The sequence below is a fragment of the Polypterus senegalus genome, chromosome 12 (genome assembly GCF_016835505.1).
Source record: "Polypterus senegalus isolate Bchr_013 chromosome 12, ASM1683550v1, whole genome shotgun sequence".
NCBI lineage: Eukaryota > Metazoa > Chordata > Cladistia > Polypteriformes > Polypteridae > Polypterus > Polypterus senegalus.
In genome coordinates this window covers 31889181-31916536 of record NC_053165.1, presented here as the reverse complement: position 1 = coordinate 31916536, position 27356 = coordinate 31889181, and the positions used below count along the sequence as shown (strand labels likewise).

The 27356-nt window shown below is 39.9% G+C and overlaps 1 protein-coding gene across 2 annotated transcripts; it reads left to right on the top strand.

The window, feature by feature from the left end:
• pld3 (phospholipase D family, member 3) lies at nt 1-21581 on the top strand. 2 transcript variants are annotated; one of them, XM_039770919.1, is made up of 12 exons: nt 1-205; nt 7441-7497; nt 13825-13875; nt 13999-14153; nt 14289-14469; nt 14542-14662; nt 14747-14874; nt 14958-15158; nt 15231-15370; nt 15451-15616; nt 15706-15805; nt 20768-21581. In XM_039770919.1, the coding sequence occupies exons 2-12, from the start codon at nt 7447-7449 to the stop codon at nt 20965-20967; spliced, it is 1494 nt and encodes a 497-aa protein (XP_039626853.1). In that variant the 5' UTR covers nt 1-205; nt 7441-7446; the 3' UTR covers nt 20968-21581. The 2 variants fall into 2 exon arrangements, with proteins under 2 accessions (XP_039626853.1, XP_039626852.1); XM_039770918.1 differs by having other exon boundaries at nt 13825-13881.
• The last annotated feature ends 5775 nt before the right edge of the window (nt 21582-27356 follow it).

Sequence of the window (27356 nt, the reverse complement as noted above, 5' to 3'; positions counted from 1 at the left end):
CGGGGCTTCCGAGCACCGGTGACTTTCAAGTTCACAATGTTGTTCCGGATATTACTGTAAGGAGTTTGAGATCCAGTGCTGTGAAGGCGGCTGGGGATTTACTGGTGCAGGTATATGATCAGCACGTCAGTAGTACTGGAAACTAGAATCACGCACTCACCCTGGTTGTAAAGGTCGGCATCAACGAGCCAGCGCGTCCTGACAGGTCGGTAATGACAAGCTACATTCGAGTTAACTGGGGTCCTGTGTTTTTGTGCTTTGCAGTGTCCGCTTTCCCGTCAGCAGTTGCTCATTAGGCGCACAGAAGTTCCTCTTGTAGCGGCTTCTCTCCACGGCGTGACGCGGTATGGAAATCGTTAACTAATCCTGGGGCAACACTTCTTATGTCCCACTTTGTACGCTTTTTTACTCCTGCGCATTTTTGATCGAAATGTGCAATGTCGCCCCTCCAGCTGCTGAACCAGTTGGAAGTCTCATATTCGATTTAGAGTGTTGGCATATGACGAGGGGGAGTTGGGGCTTCTTGCCCTGACTTGCCTGCCATTCTTGACATGTACGTTACCAGCTGACAGAGAGGCTTTCTTGTTCAGATTGTAAAAAAAAAAAAAGTTTCTTTTTTTAATTACTTAATAAAGTGTCACTGACGTATAACATTGAATATCAAAAAAGTGCAGATTACAGTAGAAACATTGCAATTGTTTATGTGTATAGTTATACAAAGACTGTATTTTTAACATCTGCACTTGGAAAATTAATGCAGATTATATTTTATGTGAGGAATTCAAGGATTCAAAAGTGTCCTGATTTTGGTCATTTATTTTCTGCTCATTTAGCTTCATAGGATTTTTAAGTATTGATTGTGCAAATGGAGGAGTTTAACATCTACTTACAATATATGATTTCCATGTCATTCAGTCCCATAAAAAAGGAGATTACTGAAAGTGCTGTTTCACTCCAAAGGAGAGTATATATGGTAGTTGCCCCAATTTGATTTAAGGTTATAAATAATTATTAGTTAAACAAATGCATTTTAATTAAAGTTTAATAATGCTGTGTGTACATAGGGCAAGAAATATGCTGTGAAAGATAGAACTAATTTACATCCCACGCCGAAGCATGTACCTTTATCTTTACATCCTTATCTAGAATGTACAAGGCATCGATTATAAGTCAAATGAGGTAATGCTTAAGTCGTATATCGCACTATTAAGGTCTCTCATGGAGTGCTGTGTTCAGTTTTGGTCTCCATATTACTAAAAAGACATAACAGTGCTAGAGAAAGTCCAGGTACAAGTGACTAGGCTGCTTTCAGGACTAATAGGTATGAGCGGGAGAGGAGAGATTTGAAGGAGCTGAACCTTTTCAATTTTAGCAAACAGAGTTTAAGAGAGTATGTCAAATTCTAAGTGGAATTAGTATTGTAGATCCAAGTTGTTCCTTTAAAATAAATTATGTAAGTAGAAAATGAGGACACAGTTGGAAATTTGTTATGGACAGGTTTTGCACAAATGTTAGAAAGTTCTTCTTCACCCAAAGAACCATAGACGCACGGAGTAATATATTGGAATTTAGGGACCTTCAAATCTCAGCTTCATGTCATTTTGGGCAATCTAGGTGAATAGGACGGATGAGCTTGTTGGACTGAACGGTCTGCTCTCATCACAATTTTTCTAATGTTCTAGTTGTGTGTACTGTTGAAGGCATTGGACATAACATCACAAGGCAGTTCCCACCTCTTCACTGTGTGACACTAAAAAAGTAAGTCAGTGTGCCTCTGCATATCTACAGTGTAAACAGTGGTAATGTATCCTGAACTTGTAAATCACCATGGATAAAGGTGTACTATCCATCCATCGTCTAACCCGCTGAATCCAAACACATGGTCACGGGGTCTGCTGGAGCCAATCCCAGCCAACACAGGGCACAAGGCAGGAACCAATCCTGGGTAGGGTGCCAACCCACCGCAGAAGGTGTACTAAAATACCATAATAATATTAGATCAGTACAGATTCATAGTATTCAAATAGCGGCAACTACAATGAACAAGTTTAATTATTCATTGTTTTTTGCAGTCGCATTCATAGTGACAACCACTCTAAAACTTTCTATATCTAGCACAAGACAGCTGAAATGTTACTATCATTAAACTTTAGACAATGATTTTGTCAAAGACATGCATTAAGTGTGAGATGTTAGTCTAATACTTTTATTATAGTACCATTTGATGGCAAAAGAAAAACCATAAATTGAGTAAAAGTGCTGCATTTAATACTGCAGCATTCATAGTTTTGAAACTATTACTAACTTATTCTGTGAGGATGAGCAAGTCATGTACTCTGACCCTTGCTTGTTTTATGCAAATTCTGGGACAGAAATGTCACCATGGCATGTTATGCTACATTTTGCTGTTCAAAATGAACTTATTTAACATTAACAAGGGCTTGGAATTATTTTGTATACTTGTTTTGCCTCCAAGTGGAGTTTGCACAAGTAAGTAATATAACAAAAGAAAAGTATCTGCATCTGTGGCAAATGCTTTATTGCAGCGCTCCTCAGTTATGGTCTTGGAGGGCAGCAGTGGTGCTTCATTCCAGCCAGTTTCATAATTAGAAGACAAGCCTAGCAGATAATGAAACTTGGTTTTAATCATATAGATTGTCAGTGCTTTCATTCTCTCATTCTTTTCAGAGAACATTATTCATATATTTTGTGGTTTGGAACATATCTGTACCTTTTAGTTCTTCTCCTTTATTTCAAAACAGTTTATTAAAACAGACACTTTGTGATGCATATACACAGGATTAAATGGAAGCACGTTAGCAGGAGAGCTGGTGGTTCCTTTGTTTGCTGCACCTCATTATTAACTGACGGCTGGTGGAGAAAGCAGGCAACAATTAAAACCCAAATGCTGCTGTTTAAAGCTAATGTAAAGAAGTAAGGGTTTTGAGTTGTAACAAGTGAGTAACTTAAACTAAGTCCAAGAAACATATTGCTTTAGTAACAAATGGGTACTGATTAAGAAATTTGTTAAAGTGAAAATCTGTGACTGCCACTGCGGTCATCCAGGATGTAACTGAGAAGCCATGCTTTGTTCTGGTAATTGAGAGATCCCCGGAAAATGGTTAACTTTATAACTGTGCTGAAACTGACTATGTGCAACATTTATAAAAATCCTCATTTAGTATCCAAATATAGTATGTGATGTAATATTATATGCCTTCAGATTTATTGCTTTGAGCATTATTCGTGATTTGTGCACAGAAGTTCCCTTTTGAAAGTTTTCAGTGACACCGGTTGCTCACTTCCTGCTTTTAGTGTGTATATAGTTTATATCATATTACTCCTGTGAGGTTTGCGGTCCAAGTTTAATAACCATGCATAAGGGTTTTCTAGGATGCACTTGAGGCACTTTTTGCTTTGTCTGTCTTTTTTTTCACTTAGACATTACCATGGAGAAAATTCCCCAAGAAATTGCAAATTTTGCAATTTTAATAACTATTCTCCATTATAAATTGCTTACCTTAGGACTCTTGAATTTGCGACTCATAATTTGGGTTTAAAAATGAAGCTGATTGAATGCCTGAGTTAAGTTTTGCATATCTTTAGTTTGAAAAAGCAGCTGTGGATTTTAATACTTAATGTACTGATGAATTTATGACATTTAAGAACGACTTTTTTTAAAGATATGATGGATTAGCAATATCAATGTTCAGTGTTTTTATTAATAAAATTAATAAAAAAAAATCAATGTTCAGTGTTTAACTCAAACAGGAAATAAATAGATCTTAATTTGCTACTAATATAGAGCCCAAAATAACTGATCACTTGTCACAGTCAAGAACTTCGAAAACAATCCAGAATACGCCATATAAGCACAACAATGGTGTTGGGCAGGTTGTGCTGATCTAAACCATATTAGTTTTGGTTCAGACAAAATATTTTAAAAATCTCTCTGGCAGCATTAGACTGTGTTTCACACAAAAATTAACAAATCCATCTTGGAGCTGGAGAAGCAGATCATGCAAGGTCATAGCAATAGACTTACTAGGTATGTTTCCACACTAATGCATGGAAAGTAAGAACATTGTGATTGTTTTGTACAATACTTCAAATGGTGCTCACAAAGAGATATGAAGCTAAACTTTTGATATGTTTATAAATCTTTTTGGAAAAAAAAATCTTTATTCAGTATTTGAAAAGGTTTAATATTTTTATATTAGACCTCTCTTGAACAGCTCTTTATTTCATTTACCAGTCAAACATGTCTCGTGACCTTATACTTTTTGTTGTGCTACAGCTCTTTTACTCTGTTTGCATTTATGTGCTTTCTCCACATCAGTAAATTATGAAGATACTGACAGGTAATAATAGGTTTGTTACCCTTGTTAATGTCCCCCAGGCCAGTAGAGGGAATGGGTTAGACTCGCTGGAGATGAAGAGAACAGACATTCTGACTTCCTCCAGTCACACACAGTGTTATGGGGTTCCTGCAGGAGAACCTGGTACCATTATGGCGAGTTACTTGGGATACCAGCAGATCTTTGAGTGCTGGCCAAGTAACCTGAAAGTACTTGCATTGCTTACCTGGAAGGGTTACTAAACCCTGACTTAAAAAGCCACTGCATTCATGCTGTGTTCACTTGCTCTTGGACTATTCAGAGCTCCAAGTTTCAATTCCCTTCTTTCTGTGCTTGATTGCCTCTTTTCTTCCTCTACCTCGGTTGTCTCTCATCTACAGCTATTCTTTCACCCTTTTTGCTTAAATTAGCCCATTTCTACTCTTTTATTGCACCCAGTTTTTATATATTGTTTTAGTATTTGACCTCGTGAAAAATTTTGGTTCAATAAAATGTTTCTAGATAATGCATAAATTGCCTTCAAATTAAAAAAAAAAACAATAATGTAACGCAGGACAGCTTGGTTTTTATCACCCTTTATAAATAGAATTAAGTTAGAGAAGAATGTTGTCTGTTCTGTGTTCTCCTCAACAGCAGGTTAGTTATTTGTTTTTCAACAAACTGGGGGCTTCATTTGTTGGATGGCTGCTCCTGCTTTAAAAATCTCTTTTCTAAATTCAGGTCAAGCATGTTTTATCTGCATACTATCTGCAAATATTAACAAAGTTTTGATAAAACATATAACTATTTCAATATTGTAGCATTTTTCATACATAAAAATGCATCTCAATGTGCATTCCCTAGATTGTGAAAATAATTAAGTCTATATATATATATAATTCACTAAGGGCATGCAAGACAGAGAGCCATGCCCGCCAACTCACAGAGCCTCGCCCACCAACTGTAAGACCATGGGATACGCACGACAGTGCCAGGCCCGCCAACTGTAACCCTCCTCCTGCGTCGACCGTCGCTCTCGAGGCATGTGCACTGCCTGCTCATGTGCCCGCACGCAACAACTCACCAAACACAGCCTCAGTCGCTTTTGTCTGTACTACACTCCACATGAACCTCTGAGCCACGTTGACTTTTCATTGTTCTTTTTGGTTCCGGCTGCTTTTTTTATATATATAATACCAAGTGCCCACCATGGGTACGCACGACAGAGCCCCAACCGGCCACTCTAACCCTCCTCCCACGTCATGGGGAACGCATGACAGAGCCCCACCCACCAATTCTCACCCTCCTCCACTTCAAAACCGGTCCCGCCCACACGCAGCCGACATGGCATTTCTCGATTAGCGTTTGCTTCCATGGGTGCACAGATAACTCAACCTCCTGGCCACGGACCATTCCGTTTTAAAATACACGGGCAAATTTATCACCAAATCTCTTCACTATACGCTAACACTTCTACCTCTCCAGGATATGGACAGTTGTATGTTTTTGACACACTGAAGTACGCTTACAAAATAAAGCAAACACTGCATGCAGCGAAAATGTACTTCTCCAGCTAGATTCCATACTCAGAACCATCAACCCCTTCGCTAAATCATACAAACACATGCATGAAATCGCTCAGTCCAATCCAGCAGCATCTGTTTGAATGGTTTTTAAGGAAAACCCTGGGCAGGATTTACGACAATATAATGCCCCGACATGTTATACCGATGTTGCAGCGATTTTTGTCGGAGAATAAAGGGACATTTGCATCTATCCCAGAGGCAACTCCTGTAAACAGATTTCCATGCTCATTATGAATTGCGATCCTATGGTTTACTTACTTTTATTCCCTTACGGAGACATTGGCTGGCACAAAGATTTACATGTTCCCAATAAAAGAACCGCCAACCGAATCAGGATTACTCAATGCCAATTTTACGCGTACAGATTAGCAATGAGAAATACGTTTATTATTTTGCACTCCAGTGGTAAACTATTTCAACAGTACGTCATAGACACGTATGTTAAAACAGAGGGTGTGCGTCTCAACTATCTCAGATTACATCAACAAGCTCTGCAGGTGGAACAATACAAAGGACTATCAGACGCACTGCAAGTAAAGGCTCAAAATAACAACATACGTGTAGGCAAAATTATCACATTCCCATCCACATTTCCAGGAAGTCCAAGTATGAACATTCAGAAAGCCTTATTTATTTATCACTTTCACATGTAATTCTGCTTGGCCGGAAATTCTACCTGCACTGTCCGATACCCAAAGACCGGAGCACAGACCTGATATTTTGTACGGGTCTTTTGGATTAAGTTACAGGAATTACTTAGAGACATTTTACAACAACATCTTTTTGGGGTTGTTATCACTTATATTTACGTAATCGAATTTCAGAAGTGCGGCATTCCTCATGCGCACATGCTGTTTACTCTTCACAATAATTCTGAATAAGAACCAGAAAGAAAGAAAAAGAAAAGTATTTCTTTCTTCTTGATTTCTGAATTTCTTTCTCACCGTTTTCTGTTCCTATTCTTACAAGGTGTCGGCTAGTATAGTAATAAAATACAGGGCAAAATTAAAAAAATAAAACCCTAAATAAAATATTGCATTCTAAAATATAATAAAATCAATATCAATTGACATTTAACATGCATTAGTAAAACTTCATCTTTATTTAAAGATTTATCTCTCTTTGAATGTTACAAAGTGAGCAATTGCTATGAAATTCAGTCAACTGCTGGAAAATCTTTTACCAAAGCGAGACTAACTTTGTGTCACAGTGAGTGACTTTCTTGAGTACAGGCAACAGACACCCTCGGCTAGTCCTGCAGACTGATGGGTTGAAACTAAAAGGCACAGGGCAGCTGACGTGACTGCATACACTCTGGCCACTTCCCTTAGGCAAAAAAAGCATCAGTGTGAAAGGCTGAGGTTACTTGTGTCATAAGTAACTTGTACTGCTGACGTTGTGGCATTGAAAACTGCAGAGTAAGGCTTCCAAGTGAGCGGTAAACAAATGAGCTGTGGGTGGAGGGTCCTGTCTGCCTGTCTTTTTAACTCTGTGCCTGTTTTTCCCTTTGTCCGCAGCTGCCTATGAGGGAGAATCTGCTTGCTGATATGAAACCTCACCTGCTTTATCATAAGGTACCTGAGCTTGATACATTTATTTAAATGGCCTTCTTGGTGATCACTACCCCCAGGAATAGATTTGCAGAACTGAAACGGAGTAGGAGTAGAATGGCAATGTGTTGTTAATTCAGGGGAGCAGACATTTTTATAGTGGCTGGAAATGTAAACAGACACACACAGATGGATGTAAAACATGCTTGTACTTTTTGACCCAGCTGCATTTAAATTTGTTTCTATAGAATATGCTTCTCAGAAATCTTTTCTCTCACAATGTTATTTTTAGTTGTGACTTCTAACTTTACACAAACTAGCTATTGATGTGAAGTGCTCACAGAGACAATTTCTTCATGACACGAGTTACCATCTTATAAGATCTTTTTCTAAGAATTTATCTCAGTGCTGAGTGCGATACGCTCATCAACACAGATACAAAGTGGTATGGATATCCTTTTATCTGCGCATACTCAACCCATTGGTGCAGCTGGTGGCCTCATAGCCAAAGTATTGAACTATTAGGTACTGGGACCATAGGTGCCATCTATGGGGGGTTAATGAGTCTTTTGTTCCTCAAAATCAAAAAATTGGGTTCTCCAGGCCCGATGTGATACTAGAGAAACGTTATACTGTTAAAGTTGAGTGAGTTGAGTGAGATGTTGCCATTGCCTACATATAAAGGCTACGTTGCATGTGATAAGTCAGCCAAGCTAGCAGCTTACGTAGGTTTCCATCCAAAGAGTTTTTGAGAAAAAATATTTAGCGCTTCAAATTTTAGCTGATGGAAATGCTAATTATCGATAAAATGTTGTACATGTCAACATAATATTTTTCCGTTTAACTTTAGCGCATAAATTCCATATCGATACTTCAGATGTCGCAAAAACTACATTGGAAACAGTTTTTGTCGGAAAAAAGGGCTTTAACGCAAATAAATGTGTCACATGATACATTTTCATCACGTGCAATCAAAACGAGAATAGCGGAGCGGTTCGCATGGTCTGATGAAGAGACTCGTTATTTCTCGTGATGAGCCAATGCAGTAGCGGATAGGCTGGGTCTCCTGCTACTAAAAGGGGTACCTGAACTCCCTCCACATCAACTGTAGCCTGGGGTGTCTCTCAGGATGTCTAAATAATACAAAAACCACAAAGGTAATTTACTGTGCCAGTCAAAATATTTAATAAACCGTGTGTTTCATTATCTAAACATTTTTTTCTTATTATTAAATGGCAGATGTTTTAGCATATATGAGAAATTCTCTCATTAATATTAACTTTAGTTTTTTTGATTAAACGTCGTTATTTTGTATTAATTCAAATTTCAGTTTTAATTAAAAACCTTAAGGGAAGCAGGTTACAGTACTAATTCAGTTGTTATCGCACTGAGAAAGGATGTTGAAAGGTAGGCTCACCTGTACAGATCCGATGCTGCAAACACAGCTGCATCATGGGCACTTCCAGGAGTGCCAACGCAAATGTCTCGTTTCATGCACCTGTCATCAACAAGGGCCTGGAGAACAATAGATGGCCACCCTTTGCAATTAATGTAATCGCGGTAGCCTTCCGTCGGAGAAGAAAGGCACATGCGTGCCATCCAGCTCATCGTAAATCTGTGGCACAAGATGCACCAAGGAATTGCGGTATGCAATTTCATTGGCCTCCGCTACAGTCGGAAGTCTGATATAACGCCGCATTAATTTTTCTTTAATAGCGGTGCACACAGCATATACACATCGATGGACAGTAGTTTTACTAACCCCGAAAGTTTCTCCAACTACTCTATACTCGGCGCAGGTTGCCAGCTTGTAAAGGGCGATGGAAATCCGCTTTGGGTTGGAACCGGTGGTCGGTGGCAACCTGTGATGGGTGCAACATCAGGACTGATGAATCCACACAACATCTCAAACGTTGGCCGTGTCATTCTACAATGTTGCAGCCAGAGATTTTCTGTGAAGTGTCTCCCCACCACCTCCTTCCAGAAGGTCTTATTTCGTCGTCTCTCCCATACCCGTGGGTTTCGTCGCACTGGGGTACTTTCTTCGAGCTCTAGGGCTATCAGACAAGCAACTGCTTCATTCTGCTGTCGTCTTCGGATATTATGTACAATTCCAATTATTTGTGAAACTGAAATAACAGTAAGCTGGCAAATTTCAAAAAACTGTCTGAATAATCTCACCATTTCTTTGTTTCTTTGTTTAGTTGAGGGGGTGTAACGTGGAAAACAAAACGTAGATAATTTGCGACATACACAAAATTATGTATGGAAACGGCTCAAGGGCAGATTTTTTTTCACGATACAACAAAACTTATGCGACAGTTCGTTTTGGAGGGGATGACGTCATCACGCACACCATTTTATCGATAAAAAGCAAGGTTGAATGGAAACAGGCTGAAGACAGCAAATTGCGCACATTTTTTTTTACGTATATTCTGTTTGTCGATAACAAAACGTTGCAAAAAACTGGATGGAAACATGATAGCAACAACAAAACTGTAATCTCATCAAAGCAGCCCTTTAAACCATAAATGTGTAAATTTAATTCAGATCCTCCAGATAAACTGTATAGCTTAATTTAATTATAACATTTGATGCAGTTAAAGTATAATTATTTTTTTGTCTATTTTTTTAAAACACTGACTCGTGATTCATGTTTATCATGTCCTTGCCAGCTTATGCAGAAAATGTAGTATCAGCAATGCACAATAACAGTGAGTTGACAGCTATAGGAAAAGTTTTAGCAAGACAAGAGTGAACCTGAAGAATGTCATCAATCAATTCATAGATGGCAGTGAACAACAGAGGATAGTAGTTTGCCAAGTTTTAATGTATGCCTACTTGGGATATTTTATGTTTTGACAGGGGATTATTAAATCAGTCTTCAACAGTGTATTCAAAGTCTAGAGTTATGTTCATGGTGTTATGTTGATTGTTTAGTTTTATTTTGCTGAATTTGTTTCCTATGCTACTCCAGTTAGAGGACTTTAATAATAATAGTTACAGTGTTCTGCCTTGGGACTTTTTGCCAGGCATATCGCCCATGCTGCTTTCATTATCCACCAACTGCTGCAGCTTGGCTGCATTTTAGTTTGGCTGGCCTGTAAACAGTCACTAAAAAGAAAGACTGGGGAAGAAGTTGGGGAAGAAGTGTAAGCTATATAGATAAGGAGTGAGAGCAGCAAATTTAAAAATCTATTACCTAAAAACAAAAGTTAGTACAGAATTTAGGGAATGTTGGCTGTAGGTGTTTGGAAAGTACTGCTACAAGGGACAGGAACAAGAGTTGCAAATTTCTAAATTGCAAAAATATTTACAGAAAGTCTGCAAAGAGAGGAGTACAAAGTAGTCCTTGAGATTGGGGAAAATAAGAGTGCAGAATTTGTAAATCAAAATTTTCCATGCGAAAGTGAAAGAATTTACTGGTAATCAAAGTAATTGCTGTGAATTACTGCTAGAGCACTGCTGGATATTTTCTATTGATTAAATAATAGCTGAAACTAATAATAATAATAATAACTTTGACAGTCTCAGTTTTGTTGCTTCACTAATAATGCTTTCAGATATGTTATCTTCGTTTTCTACATTGTCTAGAGCATGGCAAAGGCAACAAGTTAACAGAAATAGAGCCCATCTTTCAAGCCACAAAAATATGTAACAAGGAATTTGAAACACATTCTTGACAGATATTTTAAAACTTTCGTCAGCATTTTATATAGGAATGGTCAGTCAAAGTCATTTCCTGCTTTTTAAGACTTTCTAATGTTGAAAGTCATGATCAAAGTGAGGCTGCTGATATTGTTTTTTTGTTAATTTTTGAAATGAGCGAGATCAGTGGTCTCCCTTGGTGAAAAGAGCTCACCTAGAAACAGTGATACCAGTTGCTTAGGCGATCCTACCATCAAGGGCAACTTGTGGCAAACCATTGGTTGAGAAACACTGGCTTAGGGAACCTACTGCAACCTATCCACGTCCCACTGGTGGTGGTGCGACAGTGGTTTAGAAACACTGCTTACCTGGATGCTGAGACTCAAAGATCAGTTTGTGACCAGGCTGTTTCTAATGAGTTTGCACGCAGTTTGTGTGAGGAACTTTCAGATTTGGGTATGACAGCCGATCCTAATGTGATGTGGGAGACCTTCCGTGACAAGACCCTGAAGGTTGTTGAGGATTGTGTTGGTGTTACCGGTGTTCCCAGAAGGAGGTGTTTCATCTCGCAGGGCACCCTGGATATCATTGAGAGGAGTCGCAGTGCACAGCTCAATGGCAACTCTGGTCTTTACCGGGAACTGACAAGGATGGCTGCGAGGGCTCTGAGGGCAGATAAAAAGGCGTTTGTTAGAGGAATCTGTGAGCAAGTGACACACCGTCTGTGGTCTAGCGACCCACATCCTGCTTACAGAGGAATCAAAGCATTATGCACATCTGAATCTGTTCCTTGGAGAGTCGGAGTCAGGGCAGCTGATGGAACGGTCCTTACAAATGACACTGCAGTTGTGACCCACTGGGTTGGCTACTTAGAGCAGTTGTTCAAAGCTGATCCTCCGGCTAGGATGTTGGATATCTCTGGGTCCACGGTTCTTGAGACTGATCCTCCAATGAACTGTGAACCACCCAATCTCACTCAGATTGCACAGGTGGTGAACCAGCTGGGTTGTCAAGGCTGCAGGGATCTGTGGTATCCGGGGTGAACTTCTCCAAGCTGGTGTTAAGGCTGTCCTCATGGCATTGCAAGCAATCTTTGCTTCCATTTGGGAGACTGGCATCATCCTAACTGACTGGAAAACGGGACTTGTCATCCCTATCTGGAAAGGGAAGGGTGATCACCTGGACTGTAGCAACTACGGGGGATAACACTGCTCTTGGTGCCTGGTAAGGTCCTTGCTAGGGTCATCCTCAATAGGATCCGTGATCACTTGCTCACCTACCAGCGACTGGAACAGTCTGGTTTTACACCTAAGAAGTCTACCATCGACCGCATCCTGACACTGAGAGTTCTCATGGAGCGCAAACACGAATATTAGCAGAGTTTCTTTGCAGCCTTTGTCGATTTTCTCAAAGCATTCAACTCAGTTGATAGAGCTGCCCTGTGGAACATCCTGAGGGTTCGTGGGAACCCCTCAAGGTTGCTGGATATCATGGCTGGCCTGTACTCTGGTACTGTGAGTGCTGTGCAGAGTGGAGGCAGGACCTCTGTGTTTTTCCCAGTTGATTCTGGGATTCGTCAGGGGTGTGTTCTTGCTCCTACTCTGTTCAATGATTGTATGGACTGGGTATTGGGCAAGGTCATGGGGTCCAGCAGCTGTGGGGCATCTGTTGGTGAAGAAAGATTCACAGATCTTAACTTTGCTAATGATGCTGTGATCTTCGTGGAGTCAATGGATGCTCTGAGCAGGACGCTCGAGAGACTGAATGAGGAGTCTGAGTGTCTGGGCTTGCGAGTGTCCTGGATTAAAACCAAGATCCAGGCCTTTAATGACCTCTTGGACACAGCCATAAGCAGTGTGTCTGTTTGCGGTGAGAGTGTTGACCTTGTTGAGAGGTTTACTTATCTTGGCAGTGACATTCATGTCTCTGGTGACTCTTCCTGTGAAGTCAGTAGACAGATTGGGAGAGCATGGGGGGTCATGAGATTGTTGGAAAGGGGTGTGTGATGCTCCCAATATCTGTGTAAAAGGACGAAGGTCCAAGTCTTTAGAGTCCTGGTGCTTCCTGTCTTGCTATATGATTGCGAGACACGGATGCTATCCAATGACCTGAGAAGAAGACTGGATGGTACTGCGTCTCTCTGGAAAATCCTTGGGTACCGTTAGTTTGACTTTGTGTCGAATGAGTGGTTGCTCATGGAGTCCCAAATGAGGCACATTACCTGCATTGTGAGGGAGCGTCAGTTAGTGTGGTGCGTTTCCCCGAGGATGATCCGGCGTGTAAGATCCTAATTTTTAGAGACCCGAGTGGCTGGACCAGGCCAAGGGGTCACCCATGTAACACCTGGCTGCGGCAGATAGAGGGTCATTTCCGGAGGGCGAGACTGGGCCGCGTGTCTGCCTGGGGGCTTGCAAACCAGGATCCCAAGTTGTTTCGCCGTGTAGTGGGTGCAGCAATGCACTGTACCAGTGCATGCTCCCCAACTTGAATTGACTTTCTCAAATACAGAAATACCAATAGAAGTGTACTGTTGTGCCTAGTAAACCGTATAAACAAAAGTAAGCAAAGTAAATGTACAGTATGCAAAAGCAGGGCACGTAAGATAGGCTTTTTAGATTCTTGACACCTGTGATTTGCAAGTGGTGAAACATTGATGCACTGTTGTCACTTATTTTCATTTGTTAAACTCCTTGTTTATTCCAGCTCCCACAAGACATGAGTGCAGTAACTTGCCAGACATCCAAATCTCCTCAAGTATGTGTGAGTTGTCTGCTGTTTTTCATGATGCAAATTTCATTCTGCTTTATAACAGATTGTCACAGTGAATCCCCAGCTTATAACTTGGTTGTATATCCTTTGTTAAATGTTTGTCCTCAGTTTTACAAGTGGGCACTGCTGATCACTGGAATTGTTGTTCTGCTCCTTTTGATACTACTTACTCAACTGCTGCTGCTACCCCTACTCCTTGTACCTGTTGACTACCACAATAATGCACTGTTGCTGCAGACGGAATCCTGCTCTGACTCTTGCAGGTTAGTTGCTTTCCTTACGTGACGTTACACAAGGTCTTCTTCCTCATTGCTAGAATTTTAAGAAGTTAACAAACTGCTGTTATAGTCAAACCCCACGTTACTGTAAAATAATTTAATATCACTTTTCCTTTACAGGGCTGTTTTGGTGGAGAGCATCCCCCAGGGTCTTAGCTTCAATTCCAGCATGCCCAGTCCTGTCATTGCAGATGTTTGGACAAACATGATTGCTGAGGCTAAGCACAGTCTGGACATTGCCTCCTTTTACTGGACAATGACCAATGAAGACACAAACACTAGTGAGCCAACGGCACAGACGGTGAGATTGGGGATTGGTGGTCTGTTTGAAATTCTAACATGATTAAGATTATAATGTACTTTCTTATTTTAGGGCGAACAGATATTGCAGGAGCTAATTAAGCTACCCAAAACAGGTGTCTCAGTACGCATTGCAGTGGACAGTTCACAGTCATTCAAGTCCCAAAAAGATCTACAAGCTCTGAAAGATGGAGGTAATTGGCAGGTCTATGGATAGCAGTCTCTGACAAACACTTAACTGCATACTGATGCCTCCCTGTCATTCTGACCTGTTTCAGGGGTTTTGGTACGTGAAGTCAAAATGCTGAAGCTGACCAAAGGGGTTTTACATACCAAGTTCTGGGTGGTAGACAAGACTCACCTCTTCATTGGCAGTGCCAACATGGATTGGCGCTCACTTACTCAGGTTATTATTTTACCTGTTCTTTAAAAGAGTCTTTATTCTACATGACAGTACCTCCCTGAGACTTCTTTTTGAACTCTTTCCAGGTGAAGGAACTGGGATTAGCTATGTATAACTGTAGCTGTCTAGCACAAGACCTGGAGAAGATCTTTGAGATGTATTGGTTTCTCGGACAGCCTGATGCTGTGATACCATACCACTGGCCTAGCAATTACTCAACAGCCTACAACCAGGACACTCCTCTCAGCATATTGGTCAATGGAACCTCATCCAGAATCTACCTCTCAGTAAGGGGTTGGAGTATTGCTACCTGAATTTGGAAAAGCAGTGGTGGGCTTTTAAATTTTTTTCTCTTTTAGAGCGCCCCCCCAGCTTTGTGTCCAGATGGTCGGACTCAGGACCTGCAGGCCATTTTGAGAATCATTGAGGATGCAGAAGAATTTGTCTATATTGCAGTGATGAACTTTTTGCCAGTTATGGAGTTCTCACACCATAAAAGGTGGCATTAAAACTGCTATGTGCCTGGTGGGTACTGGACTTGGCACCTTGATGTAACCAGTGTTCACTGTGTTTTTACAGGTATTGGTCAGACATTGATTCCCAGCTGCGCCGCATTGCCTATGAGCGCAAGATTAAAGTTCGCCTTCTTATCAGCTGTTGGCCGCACTCTGAGCCTGTCATGTTCACCTTTCTACGCTCACTAGCTGCCATTAATGACCATAAAAGCAAGTTGGACATTGAAGTGGTAAATATTTGTCCACAGTCTATTTATTAGTGTGGTATTAATATTATGGTATTCTTATATACAGAAGTCCTTTTCTTTTGTCTGTACAGAAGCTTTTTGTGGTTCCCGCCACAGAAGAACAAAAGAAGATACCCTATGCCAGGGTAAACCACAACAAGTACATGGTGACAGACCAAGTTGCATATATAGGTATGCCCATAGAATGTTGAAGGATACACCCGATATAGGAATAATTTTTAATCTTGGGTATTTGGGAGCTATACTTTTGTCTTTGGAGGGTTGAAACAACCTAACAAAGCCGCAGTTGTTCAGTAAACTTTTTATCTACTTGCATTTCCTTTTACATGCTCCAAGCACTGATTATATCTATAACTACAGTATAATTAAACACAAAATACAATGGGTCTGGTGTCCTCGGCACAAATCCTGTGCCCATTCACTGTGTGTGTAGGCTTTTCTCCAGGTAAGCAAGTTTTACTTGAGCATTGTTAAAGATATGCATATTGGGATTATTTTCTAAATTTTCTCTGTGTGAGGTCTGGGATGGACTGATGCTTCATTCAAGTCTTGCTTTGAAATCAACGCTGTTGTGATTGGATTAATGGGTTTGATGATGTTATGCTATTTTCATAGGTTAATAGGGGTCAGTATTGTCACATGCACTGTACAGGATACAGTGAAATTCTTACTTGCATGTGCTAATCAACATGCAACACATCACCACTCTAAGGCACTCTGATCTGTGAGTATTACCACCTTACTTCGAAACTTCTGTCTTCCTTAAAGTATTAAAAACTCTAAAAAAAAAAAAACAGTTATACCAAAGTTTGCATAAAAACTGACTACAGTGCAATATGTACAACCAACATAGATCCAATGAACCTTTTAATTGGAAGTTGTCAAATGTTATCCCATACCTGCAGATTAACAGCCTGACCAAGTTGCCAGCCATTGACAAGCAGAGTCATGTTGCAATTCACGACATCCCAAAAGTCCTCTGTTAGTTTAAGGTCAGGAGGAAGAACAGGTCAAAGCAACACCTATATACCACCCTTTCTGAGGAAAGTTGTGTGCCTGGTCTGACAATGTCCATTTGTAGGGTCAGATATCTAGGAGGTGAAAGCAAGAGGGCTTCTGACAGGATGCTTTGCTGTAAGACCAGGAGCACAGAGCTCACTGTGCATTGTGTCTGCCGGGAGTTTCAGCAGCAGTAAGGATGGCTGATCTGAAATGATCTCACGCATGAACCAGTCAAATTTGATGGTCCTGCTTCAGTGTAGTCACTCGGGGACAACCAAATCTAGACATTTGTCATGCTGGCCTTCTGAAACCCTGACGTTTAGTGGATTAGTGCATAGAAGCTGGCAATGCTGGTACATGTCATGCTCGCTTACGGCAAACCAGTTGCATCTCCCTTCCTTATGATGACATTCGGACAAAATGGAATGCACAGAAAACTGACTATGTGTGGTGTTTGTCTTTCTATGACCCACTGTAAACTTTTAACAAGGTTTCTTGTGTTTGACAAGTGATTGTGATTCACTATTCAAGCTGTATTACTAATCAGAGGGCTAAAGAAAATTGAATTTTTTTTTTGAAAGTGTACACTATAAGTAGAATTTAACCATTCCAGAAAATGTTTTGTGTTTTTCTCATCATGAAATGTAAATGGTAATATATAAATATATTATACGGAGGTAAACCTGCAACTTGGGTGTGAGAGAGGTACACTTTAATCCAAAGCAACAAATCTTGGGTTACTGCAGTCACAAAGTTATTTGATAAATCTAATTAACACAAGTCTAGTGGCTTTGCTGGCCTTTTGAGCAGAGTAAAATATACAATGGTGTAGGCTAACCTCGAAATTGAATTTGATTGCCTGTTTTGGGGCCTGTTTTAAGCTCATGAAGGAAAACTTAATCAATGAGATAGACATGGATGCTGTGCTGACTGCTACAAAAGTGTACCTTTTAGCTAACAAGCTTCTTTCTGCGTGACTTTATCAGGATTTTATAAAGGACTGCATTTAATGAAAACAGTGGATTATAAGCATTAATAATTTTTGTAAGGAATATTGGTGGGAGACACCATTCACGACTAGCGTTCAGAGGCTAAATTTGCCAATTTGCTGGGTTAGCTGGTGACCTTGTTCACTGAATTGTTCACACTAAATTCACTGTAAGCAATTTATTTTCCACCAGTGCCCTATGATGTTTTGCAAGGCCAGAGTGACATCCCAGAGCTGCAGCAGCCAAAGCTAGATGCACCACCATTGTTCTGTCCTTATCTGCAAGCTGTCTGTAGCAGCAGCAGCTGTGGTGGCGGTGACAATCTGATGCATGTGTGGAGAGACATTTTCCAGCCTCAGTTAACCAGTCAGACACAGGATGGCAGTAGTAGCCACTTGGGGTGTATTGTTGCACATGTGTCTGACTGTGAGAGTTCTGGACCCCAAGGTTGTATTTAAGCCACAAGCTCGCTCAGTATATGCTCAAGTGTTGTGCTGTCCACCTTCTAGCTTACTTTCTGAAGCATGTTTTTTGTGCTGCAGATGTGGTCAGTTTGTCCGTTAAATTCTGCAGACAAACTGAATTTCATAAAAATGAAAAAGTCCTGGATAGGCAGAGATCCCAGGAACTAGATGGGATCCTTGTCTGTAGTCTCTTTATTAAACATAAGTCACATTGGGCTTTTGTAGAAATTATTTTTATACATCAGTAAACCTGCAGCTTTATAACTTAATGTTGTAATTTTGTTATTCTAACTTAAAAGACTACTCCATCCAAATTTTTTTTATGTAACTTACCCAATGTGTTTTTTTAATCTTATCTTCTCATGTAGTATGGACATAATAAAGGTTATAATATAATACAAGCTGGCAAGTTCTGTACAAAGACAAACAATGTGAAAAATGTTCAAGAGCAGGTATCTCATGTTACTTGTGTTGCCTAATCCATGTGTCAGTTATCCAGTCATTTGTTTACAATTTACAAAACATGCATTCATGTTTGCTAAAATACTTTTTAAACAGACACTTCCAGAAAAATCTGCCTCTCCACCTCATTCATTGGTCGAGAGTCCTGTCTTACTTACAAAGCTTCAATCCCAAATGAATTGCATTTCTTCTTTATAGGGTGTGCCTTATTTTTCTTATAAATATGTGTTTAACAATATTTTAACAAAAATTGCACATATTTTGCACATTGTGACTAAATGACTGGATAACCGACACGTGGATAACGCAACACACGTAATACAAGATTCCCCATCCAAGAACGTTTTTCATATTCACACCTCACAGGTGGCACAGTGGTAGTGCTGCTGCTTTGCAGTAAGGAGACTGTGGAAGATTGTGGGTTCGGTTCCTCCCTGTGTGAATAGCGCTTTGAGTACTGAGAAAAGCACTATATAAATGTAATGAATTATTATTATTATTGTTGTTGTTTGCCTTTGTACAGCACTGGTCACCTTTGGCTTGAATTTCGAAACTTATCCATGAAAATATGAGATTATATATTTATCTTGATCATCACTACAAATCATGGGGCAAGTAACTCATGTAAAATATAATTTTTGGGTGGAGTGTTACTTTAATTAGACAGTGGTGAATCTCTTTTAACTTTAATTATCCTCATATTAGTTTGAAGTACGGCATATGAATACATAGATTTTCAATTGGTCTTTATACTGAACTAGACATTAAGCCCATTAAAATAATGGGCGCTAGAACAGTAGTGCATAAACATTTGTATGAACAGTCTATATTAAATGGCAAGGGACCTTGTATGTGGCTGTAATATGTGTCACTGTATTGTGTGCCTTTAATTTTCTCTCTCAGTAATACTGGTTTGTATTTCCGTGAAATGCCTGTAATTTTGTCTGACAGTAATACAGTGGATCCTCGGTTCACGACCATAATTCATTCCAAAACTCTAGTTGATTTGGTCGTGAACCGAAGTAATTTCCCCCATAGGATTGTACGTAAATACAATTAATCCGTTCCAGACCGTATGAACTGTATGTAAATATATATTTTTTAAGTTTTTAAGCACAAATATAGTTAACTATACCATAGAAAGCACAGCGTAATAGTAAACTAAATGTAAAAACATTGAATAACACTAAGAAAACCTTGAACAACAGAGAAAAGTAACACTGCAAGAATTTGCGCTATAGCCTTATGACCTGCTTGCTAAAAACTCTTTTTTTAATGAGTTTTAAGCACAGGGGAAAAAATGAACATTTGAAAAATCTGTAATTTAATAAACAACCAAGAAAAGTAACATTGCAACAATGCACGCGCGCGCCTGTGTGTGTGTGTGTGTCTTTGTGTCTGTCGGTCTGTCGCGTGTGTGTGTGTGTGTGTGTGTGAGACTCGCGCGCGCCTATGTGTGTGTCTGTCTCTCTTTCTGCACAGGGTTTGCATTGGAAGAGACTGAACACGTGCTGTGTGGCCCTGCGCATGCGCACTTCTCCAGAAGAAACACACACACGGGCACCGCGCACGTGTGTGTGTGTGCGTGTGTGTGTGTGTGTGTGTGCGCCTCTGTGTGTGTGTGACTCGCGTGCGCCTCTGTGTGTATCTGTCTCTCTCTCTCTCTCTGCACAGGGAATGCACAGGAAGAGACTGAACACGTGCTGTGTGGCCCCGCGCATGCGCACTTCACCAGAAGACACACACACACACGGACACCTGGACGCACACAAGGGTTTTATTAAAGAGGATGTGTTTTATGTTCTGGTTGTCATCCAGATCTAAATAAACATTAAATTGCATTTCATTACTTTATCTTAATTTATAGGCAAGTCAGATAAAAAGTTACTAAACTTGACTAAGAGTGATTAATATTGTCTGAGAAATGTATACCTTAGTAGAGTAGCTCTGCTGGATTCAGTTTTAATGTCAAGCAGTGTGATATCAAAGGAATACTAATTGTTACTCCATGGAGATTGCTGGTCACTCTTCAGTTGTAGGATGTGGATTTTCATTCAGATGTCCAAAAAGAGTGGGGCTAATACAATCTCCATCTTCATTTGTCCAGCAATCCATCTTAACAACACTCTTATCTAGGGCAGGGTTACGGAGCAGAAGCTCCCTGTCCCAGCAATTGTCCAGCTTTCTGAATGCTCTGTGTCTCTGTTTCCCAACAGGTACTTCAAACTGGTCAGGAGATTACTTTGTAAATACTGCTGGTTCAGCTGTGGTGATAAACCAGACTGTGTCCCAGAATGGTGATGATGCTACTCTTCAGCAACAGCTACACACCATCTTCGAGAGAGACTGGAATTCCTCATACAGTATCCCATTGACCAATATGGCACTGGTAGATAAGATTTGCCAGTTAGAATGAGCAGAATTGGAATTGACTTTTTTGACTTGCAAATGATTGATTTGAGTCATAATACTGGGATGAAGGTTGCCAGGTGGAAGAAGGATTCCAGAAGTGCCTTCTGCTGTGGTGATGCTTTTAGGTCCATTTGAGTAGAGTGTGAGCAGCAGTGAAGGCAGTAGCCTTTTTAAATTACTAGGGTCATCGTGTTTTGCATGTAATTATGGGCAGATGGTTAAGCGAGAATACTGATAACAATGATGAGATTTCTCTGGTGGAGTTTTTTATAGCCAAACAATTGAAATGCATTTGATATAGAGCTATTCATAATGTGTCATGATATTTTTACAGTAATAACAAAAACAAACATTTGAACAGTATTACACATGCTGTAATATGATATAATGCAATATAAATTCATGATTAGGGAAACAAAGGAAAACTGAAGAAAAAATACATATTTTAAGGTACAGAAATTACAGAACTCTTATGCGTAAAGCAAGAAGCAAACAATTATGTAGTAAGTTTTTCCTCTACAACAATAATTAAACAAGACTTTGATATGGTGTCTTCACTCTGTTTTGTTTGCTAAGTGCAACCTCTACTTTAAATTATAAATTAATCCTTTAAATTTGTATTTGTGCTTGTTCTCACAGTACCAAGTAAACCGAATGTACAAAATTAAAATGATAATTCCTATCAGTCATACCAAACGAGTGCTGAAAGCCAATATGGCCTGGAGCGGTTTTACCCCTTTGATGTAATTTGTTTAAGTGAAGAGGCTTTCCAAGTCATTTGTGTTAAATGCAGGGGAGTGGGATATGGTGTGTCGATATGTGTTTAGGAGATCACATCAGACCCAACTAAACATTTCACTGATTTGCAAACCTGTTTATCCAACACAGAGTCTCAAAGGCTGGAGTCTGTTCCTGTTGCACCTGGCACAAGTCAGAAGCCAGTCAGGAATGGAGGTGTCGGTATGTCACAGGGCACATTCATGCATACACTTGCTTTCCCTTATATGGGGCCATTTTGGAATCAACAGATGTATTTGGGTTGTAGCAGGAAAGTCCACACAGACATGGGAGTTACATTCAAACTGCACACAAAGCAAGATTCGAGCACGGAGTATTGGAGCTCTGAGGCAGCAGTAGTCACCCTGCTACCCCTGATGAACTTATGCCATTCTCAAATCTCCTTTTCAGATCAAGGCCATGAAGGGGCCAAAGCCCAGGCCAGCAGGAACCAGTTTTGAACAGGGGACCACACTGTGATGGGGTCCACTGACACACACGCTGCCATGAGGCCAGTTCAGCTAACTTGCACATCTTTGGGAATAAGTGAGAGAAAGTGCATGCGGACATGGGAAGGTCTTGTAACCTCCACACAGACAATGACCAGGTATTTCTTGATTTTAAGGCTAAGGGTGTATACTCGGCTGACGTGGATGCGTCTCATGCATCAGCTGTGTGTACATAATAGTTTTTGTTTACTGTAGTTTTTGAGTAAAATGCTTTTTTTTTTTTTTTTGCATAGCATTTTATTTGAGTTGTTCTGTGTTTATTGGAAAAATAAACACACTATCTACCATCTGAATGAGTATGGGAATGTTTAAATACATTAAATAAATTGAATTATCTATTTAATGATTGTGGAAAAATTACAGATTAAATAAATTAAATGTATACACAAACCCTTTACAAATTGTCCCCAGGCTGTTCAAGTGTGTGTCTGAGACCAGAGAAAAATTAGCTTGTGATGTGTCAAAATTCTTATCAACCCATTTTTGGTTTTCTCGCTTTTGATAAAGGCTTCTGCCAGCCAACGTAAACACTCTGCTACCATCTAAAAGAAGAACAAGCTACTTTAAAAAAGTATGGTTTTCTTTCACGGCACATATTTATAAGTTGTGGACCACCAAGGCGGGCACTGCCACCCCAGCCCAACAGACAAACGCAAGAGACACAAGTACAAGCACACACTTTTTATTTTTCCTTCTCCCATGTGGAAAATGTCTTCCTCATCTCCCAAAAGCAGAACACAATTATTCTTCTTTCTGTTTTCTTTTTCCTCCTCCACTCTTTCAAGCAAGCTTTGTCTCCCTCCTCCTGACTCTGGCTCCTTGTATACAGCACCCTGAAGTGCTCCAGATGTTCATTCACACATTTCCAGCAACACTTCTGGGTGCGGCAGAAGAGCTGCACTCCAGGGCTCACCAGCTGCTGCAGCAACCCCTGGCAGTTCCCACGGATCCCAACAGGGCTGTATTCAACTCCAACTCCCATGGAGCCCTGTGGGAGTCCAAGGCACCGCTGCAGCCTAGGGGGCCTGCCATCTAGTGCTCCGGAGAAGATACTGCTCTGGATTTGCTCCCTCCCTGGGTCCTTCCAGTGTGATGCCGGCCTGGCCGTTTGTCACAAAGTGTTGTCAAATTTGATTAATTATGATATAAAGTTTACATCATATTACTTTTCATAACTTTAGTCTATCCCATAAAATTCACCATGAAATGAAAGTATTGTCAATTAGTTGTTCATCAGTTTCATTTATGATGCTTATTTTATAGACAACTTCAGGTGCGGAGAGAAAGTAATACTTAATCAACCCCTTTATAAGAGATGTTAATTGTTTTTTGGGAATGACGCTGATCACAGCAATATTCTGTCATCATTTAACTCATTTGGAATCACCATTAATTTTACTGAATCAGCCCGCAATCTAGGAGTTATCTTTGATTCTAGCATGTCATATAAAGCACATATTACAAAATTGTCCAAATCCTGCTTCTTCCATCTTAAAAATGTTAGGAAATTAAGGCGCTTTCTAAATAAACAAGATTCTGAGAAATTAATTCATGCATTTATTTCTAGTAGGATTGACTACTGCAATGCGGTGTTCACTGGATGTTCAAACTGTTCTTTATACGGCTTCCAGTTAATCCAAAATGCTGCTGCAAGAATTATCACAAGAACAAGAAAATATGAACGTATCACTCCAGTTCTTAAATCCTTACACTGGCTCCAGGTTAAGTTTAGGGCAGATTTCAAAATCCTCCTTTAATCATACAAAGCCTTAAATGGCCAAGGTCTGGCTTACTTGTCCAAACTTATCATGACTTCCAAACCAGAGCGCAATTTAAGATCTCAAGATGCTGGTCTGCTTATGATCCCAAGGATTAATAAAATAACAGTGGGAGGTCAAGCTTGGGGGGTTGTCAAGAGGCAGGGTCTGTTAAAGCACATTGCGGCACTTCTTGTGTGATTTTGGGCTATAATAAAATCAAGTGTATTGTATTGTATAAGTGAGTATAATGAAGAGTTTTTAGGAAACTCGTGAAAAACGCAGCATGTATGTTATGTAGACACAGTTTAAAGCTGCTCATTACCCTCTACGAGTCACTCATTTTGGGAAGCTCAGCCCCATGAAGTCATCTTTGTAATATAAGTGGAATAAAATGCAGTGGATTCAGAAAACAGAGTCCTTCACATTCTGTACACTTTGTTGTGTTGTACATTTAATTTTACATTAACAAATTGTCCATTTTTACCAATCAGTCTTCACTCAAAAACCCATAATGACAAAATGAAAACACGTTTTCAAAAAGCTTGCAAATTTATTAAAAATCAAAAACTGAAATCTTTCACTTTGCCATGGCACTCCAGATGGTGCTCAGGTGCATCCTGTTTGTTTTAATTCTCCCTGAGATGTGTCTGTTGCAATTTAAAGTGATTAGACATCATTTAGAGAGTCACACGTGTATATAAGGTCCCACGCTGCATGTCAGGACAAAAACCAAACCATGAAGTCTAAGGAACTCTCTGTAGACCACTACTGTCAAGTTGGGGTGAGGCATAGATGGGGGCAAAAGGATGAAGCCATTTGTAAAGCTTTTGAATGTTGTTAATGTTCCCCCTAGTGGCCTCGATAATTGTGAAATCGGAGAAGGTCAGAACTAACAGGACTCTTCCTAGAGTTGGCAGTCTGGCCAAACTGAGTAACCATGGGATGGGAGAACCACCTTGGCACAGTCAGGCATTTGTGGTAAACTGGCTAAATGGAAGCCACTTGAGTAGAAGGTATATAATGGCATCTAAAGGTCTATGAGAATACAAGGAAAAAGATTTTCTGGTCTAATGAGACCAAAATGGAACTCTTTGGTCAGAACTCCAAGTGCTATCAATGCTCATCACCTGCCTGATACCATCCCAGTTTACAGACACTTCCCATCCAGTCTACTGGAGCTTGGGAGTATCTACCAGGAAGAATGGGGTAAACTGCCCAAATGCAGATGTGCAGAGCTTGTAGAGACTTACCAAGAACACTTGAAGCTGTAATTACTGTCCAAGGGGCTGAGTACTTCTGTAAATTAGAGAATTTCTGAAGATGTTTTCACTTTGTCATTAGGTAGTATTGAGTGAACACTACTGAGGAAGAAATGGCAAATGAAATCTACAATACAATGAAGCGTGCAGCAGGTGAAGGGGTCTGAATACTTTATGAACCTACTGTAAAATATTATTTCATAAGGCCACTGATATGTCTAAAAACTCATCTTTTGTTTTTAGTGAAAGACATTCATATTATGTTCCTAGACAAGGAAATAACAATGCTAGTAATCCCAGAGTCTTATTTTCTACAATTGATCGTCTGTTAAACCCAGGTAACACAAAGGAATACCCCCAGAATACTTCCAGTGAAACCTGTGAGAACATTGCTGTATTTTTCAATCAAAAAATTAATGATATTAGAGATAACATAGTATATCTCCCCAACACTGCAGAACCTCCAAAGCCCCGTACTCCATTATAAACAAATTAAATGCTTTCACCAGGATAGATTTACCTGAATTACATAGTATAATCTCTCAACTGAAACCCTCCACCTGCATCCTTGACCCAATACCAACAAGGTTTTTCAAAGAAATATCAGGCGTGCTAATTGACAATATTCTGGACATAGTTAATTCGTCATTAGATACGGGGGTCTTTCCAGACTGTCTTAAGACTGCTGTAGTTAAACCCCTGCTCAAGAAAAATAATCTTGACCCCTCTGCCTTTGAAAATTTTAGACCCATCTCTAACCTGCCCTTCTTAAGTAAAATTCTAGAGAAGGCAGTCATTTTGCAATTAAATGACCACCTAAATAAACATGCTATTCTTGATAAATTTCAGTCAGTCTTCAGAACAAATCACAGCACAGAAACTGCACTCGTTAAAGTAGTAAATGACTTGCGGGTAAATGCAGACAGAGGCCATTTATCTGTTCTCATCCTCTTAGATCTGAGTGCTGCATTTGACACCATTGATCATAATATTCTTAGAAATCGCCTTAGTCAATGGGTGGGCCTCTCTGGCAGTGTCTTAAATTGGTTTGAATCCTACCTGGCAGGGAGAAAATTCTTTGTGAAATCTCAAAGACACATGATATCCAATATGGTGCTCCACAAGGCTCTATCCTGGGTCCGCTGCTTTTCTCAATCTTTATGCTTCCGTTAGGTCAGATTATCTCAGGTTACAACGTGAGCTACCACAGCTATGCTGATGACACACAGCTGTACTTATCAATAGCACCTGATGACTCCGACTCTTTCGATTCACTAACACAATGTCTTACTGGTATTTCTGAATGGATGAATAGTAATTTTCTCAAACTAAATAAAGACAAAACTGAAATTTTAGTAATTGGCAATAATGGATTCAATGAGGTTATCAGAAATAAACTTGATGCATTAGGATTAAAAGTTAAGACGGAAGTAAAAACTTAGGGGTAACCGTTGACTGTAATCTGAATTTTAAATCGCATATTCATCAGACCACTAGGACAGCATTTTTTCACTTAAGAAACATAGCAAAAGTTAGACCTCTTATATCATTGAAAGATGCTGAGAAATTAATTCACGCTTTTGTTTTCAGTAGACTAGATTACTGTAACGCACTCCTCTCAGGACTACCCAAAAAAGACATAAATCACTTGCAACAGTGCAGAATGCAGCTGCTAGAATCCTAACTAGGAAAAGAAAATCCGAACACATTTCTCCAGTTTTGATGTCACTACACTGGTTGCCTGTGTCATTCAGGATTGACTTTAAAATTCTGCTTATGGTTTATAAAACCTTAAATAATCTCGCTCCATCTTATATATCGGAATGCCTGACACTTATATTCCAAATCGTAACCTTAGATCTTCAAATGAGTGTCTCCTTATAATTCCAAAAGCTAAACTTAAAAGAAGTGGTGAGGCGGCCTTCTGCTGTTATGCACCTAAAATCTGGAATAGCCTGCCAATAGGAATTCGCCAGGCAAATACAGTAGAGCACTTTAAAACACTGCTGAAAACACATTACTTTAACATGGCCTTTTTATAACTTCACTTTAACTTAATACTGATACTCTGTATGTTCAATTCATCAT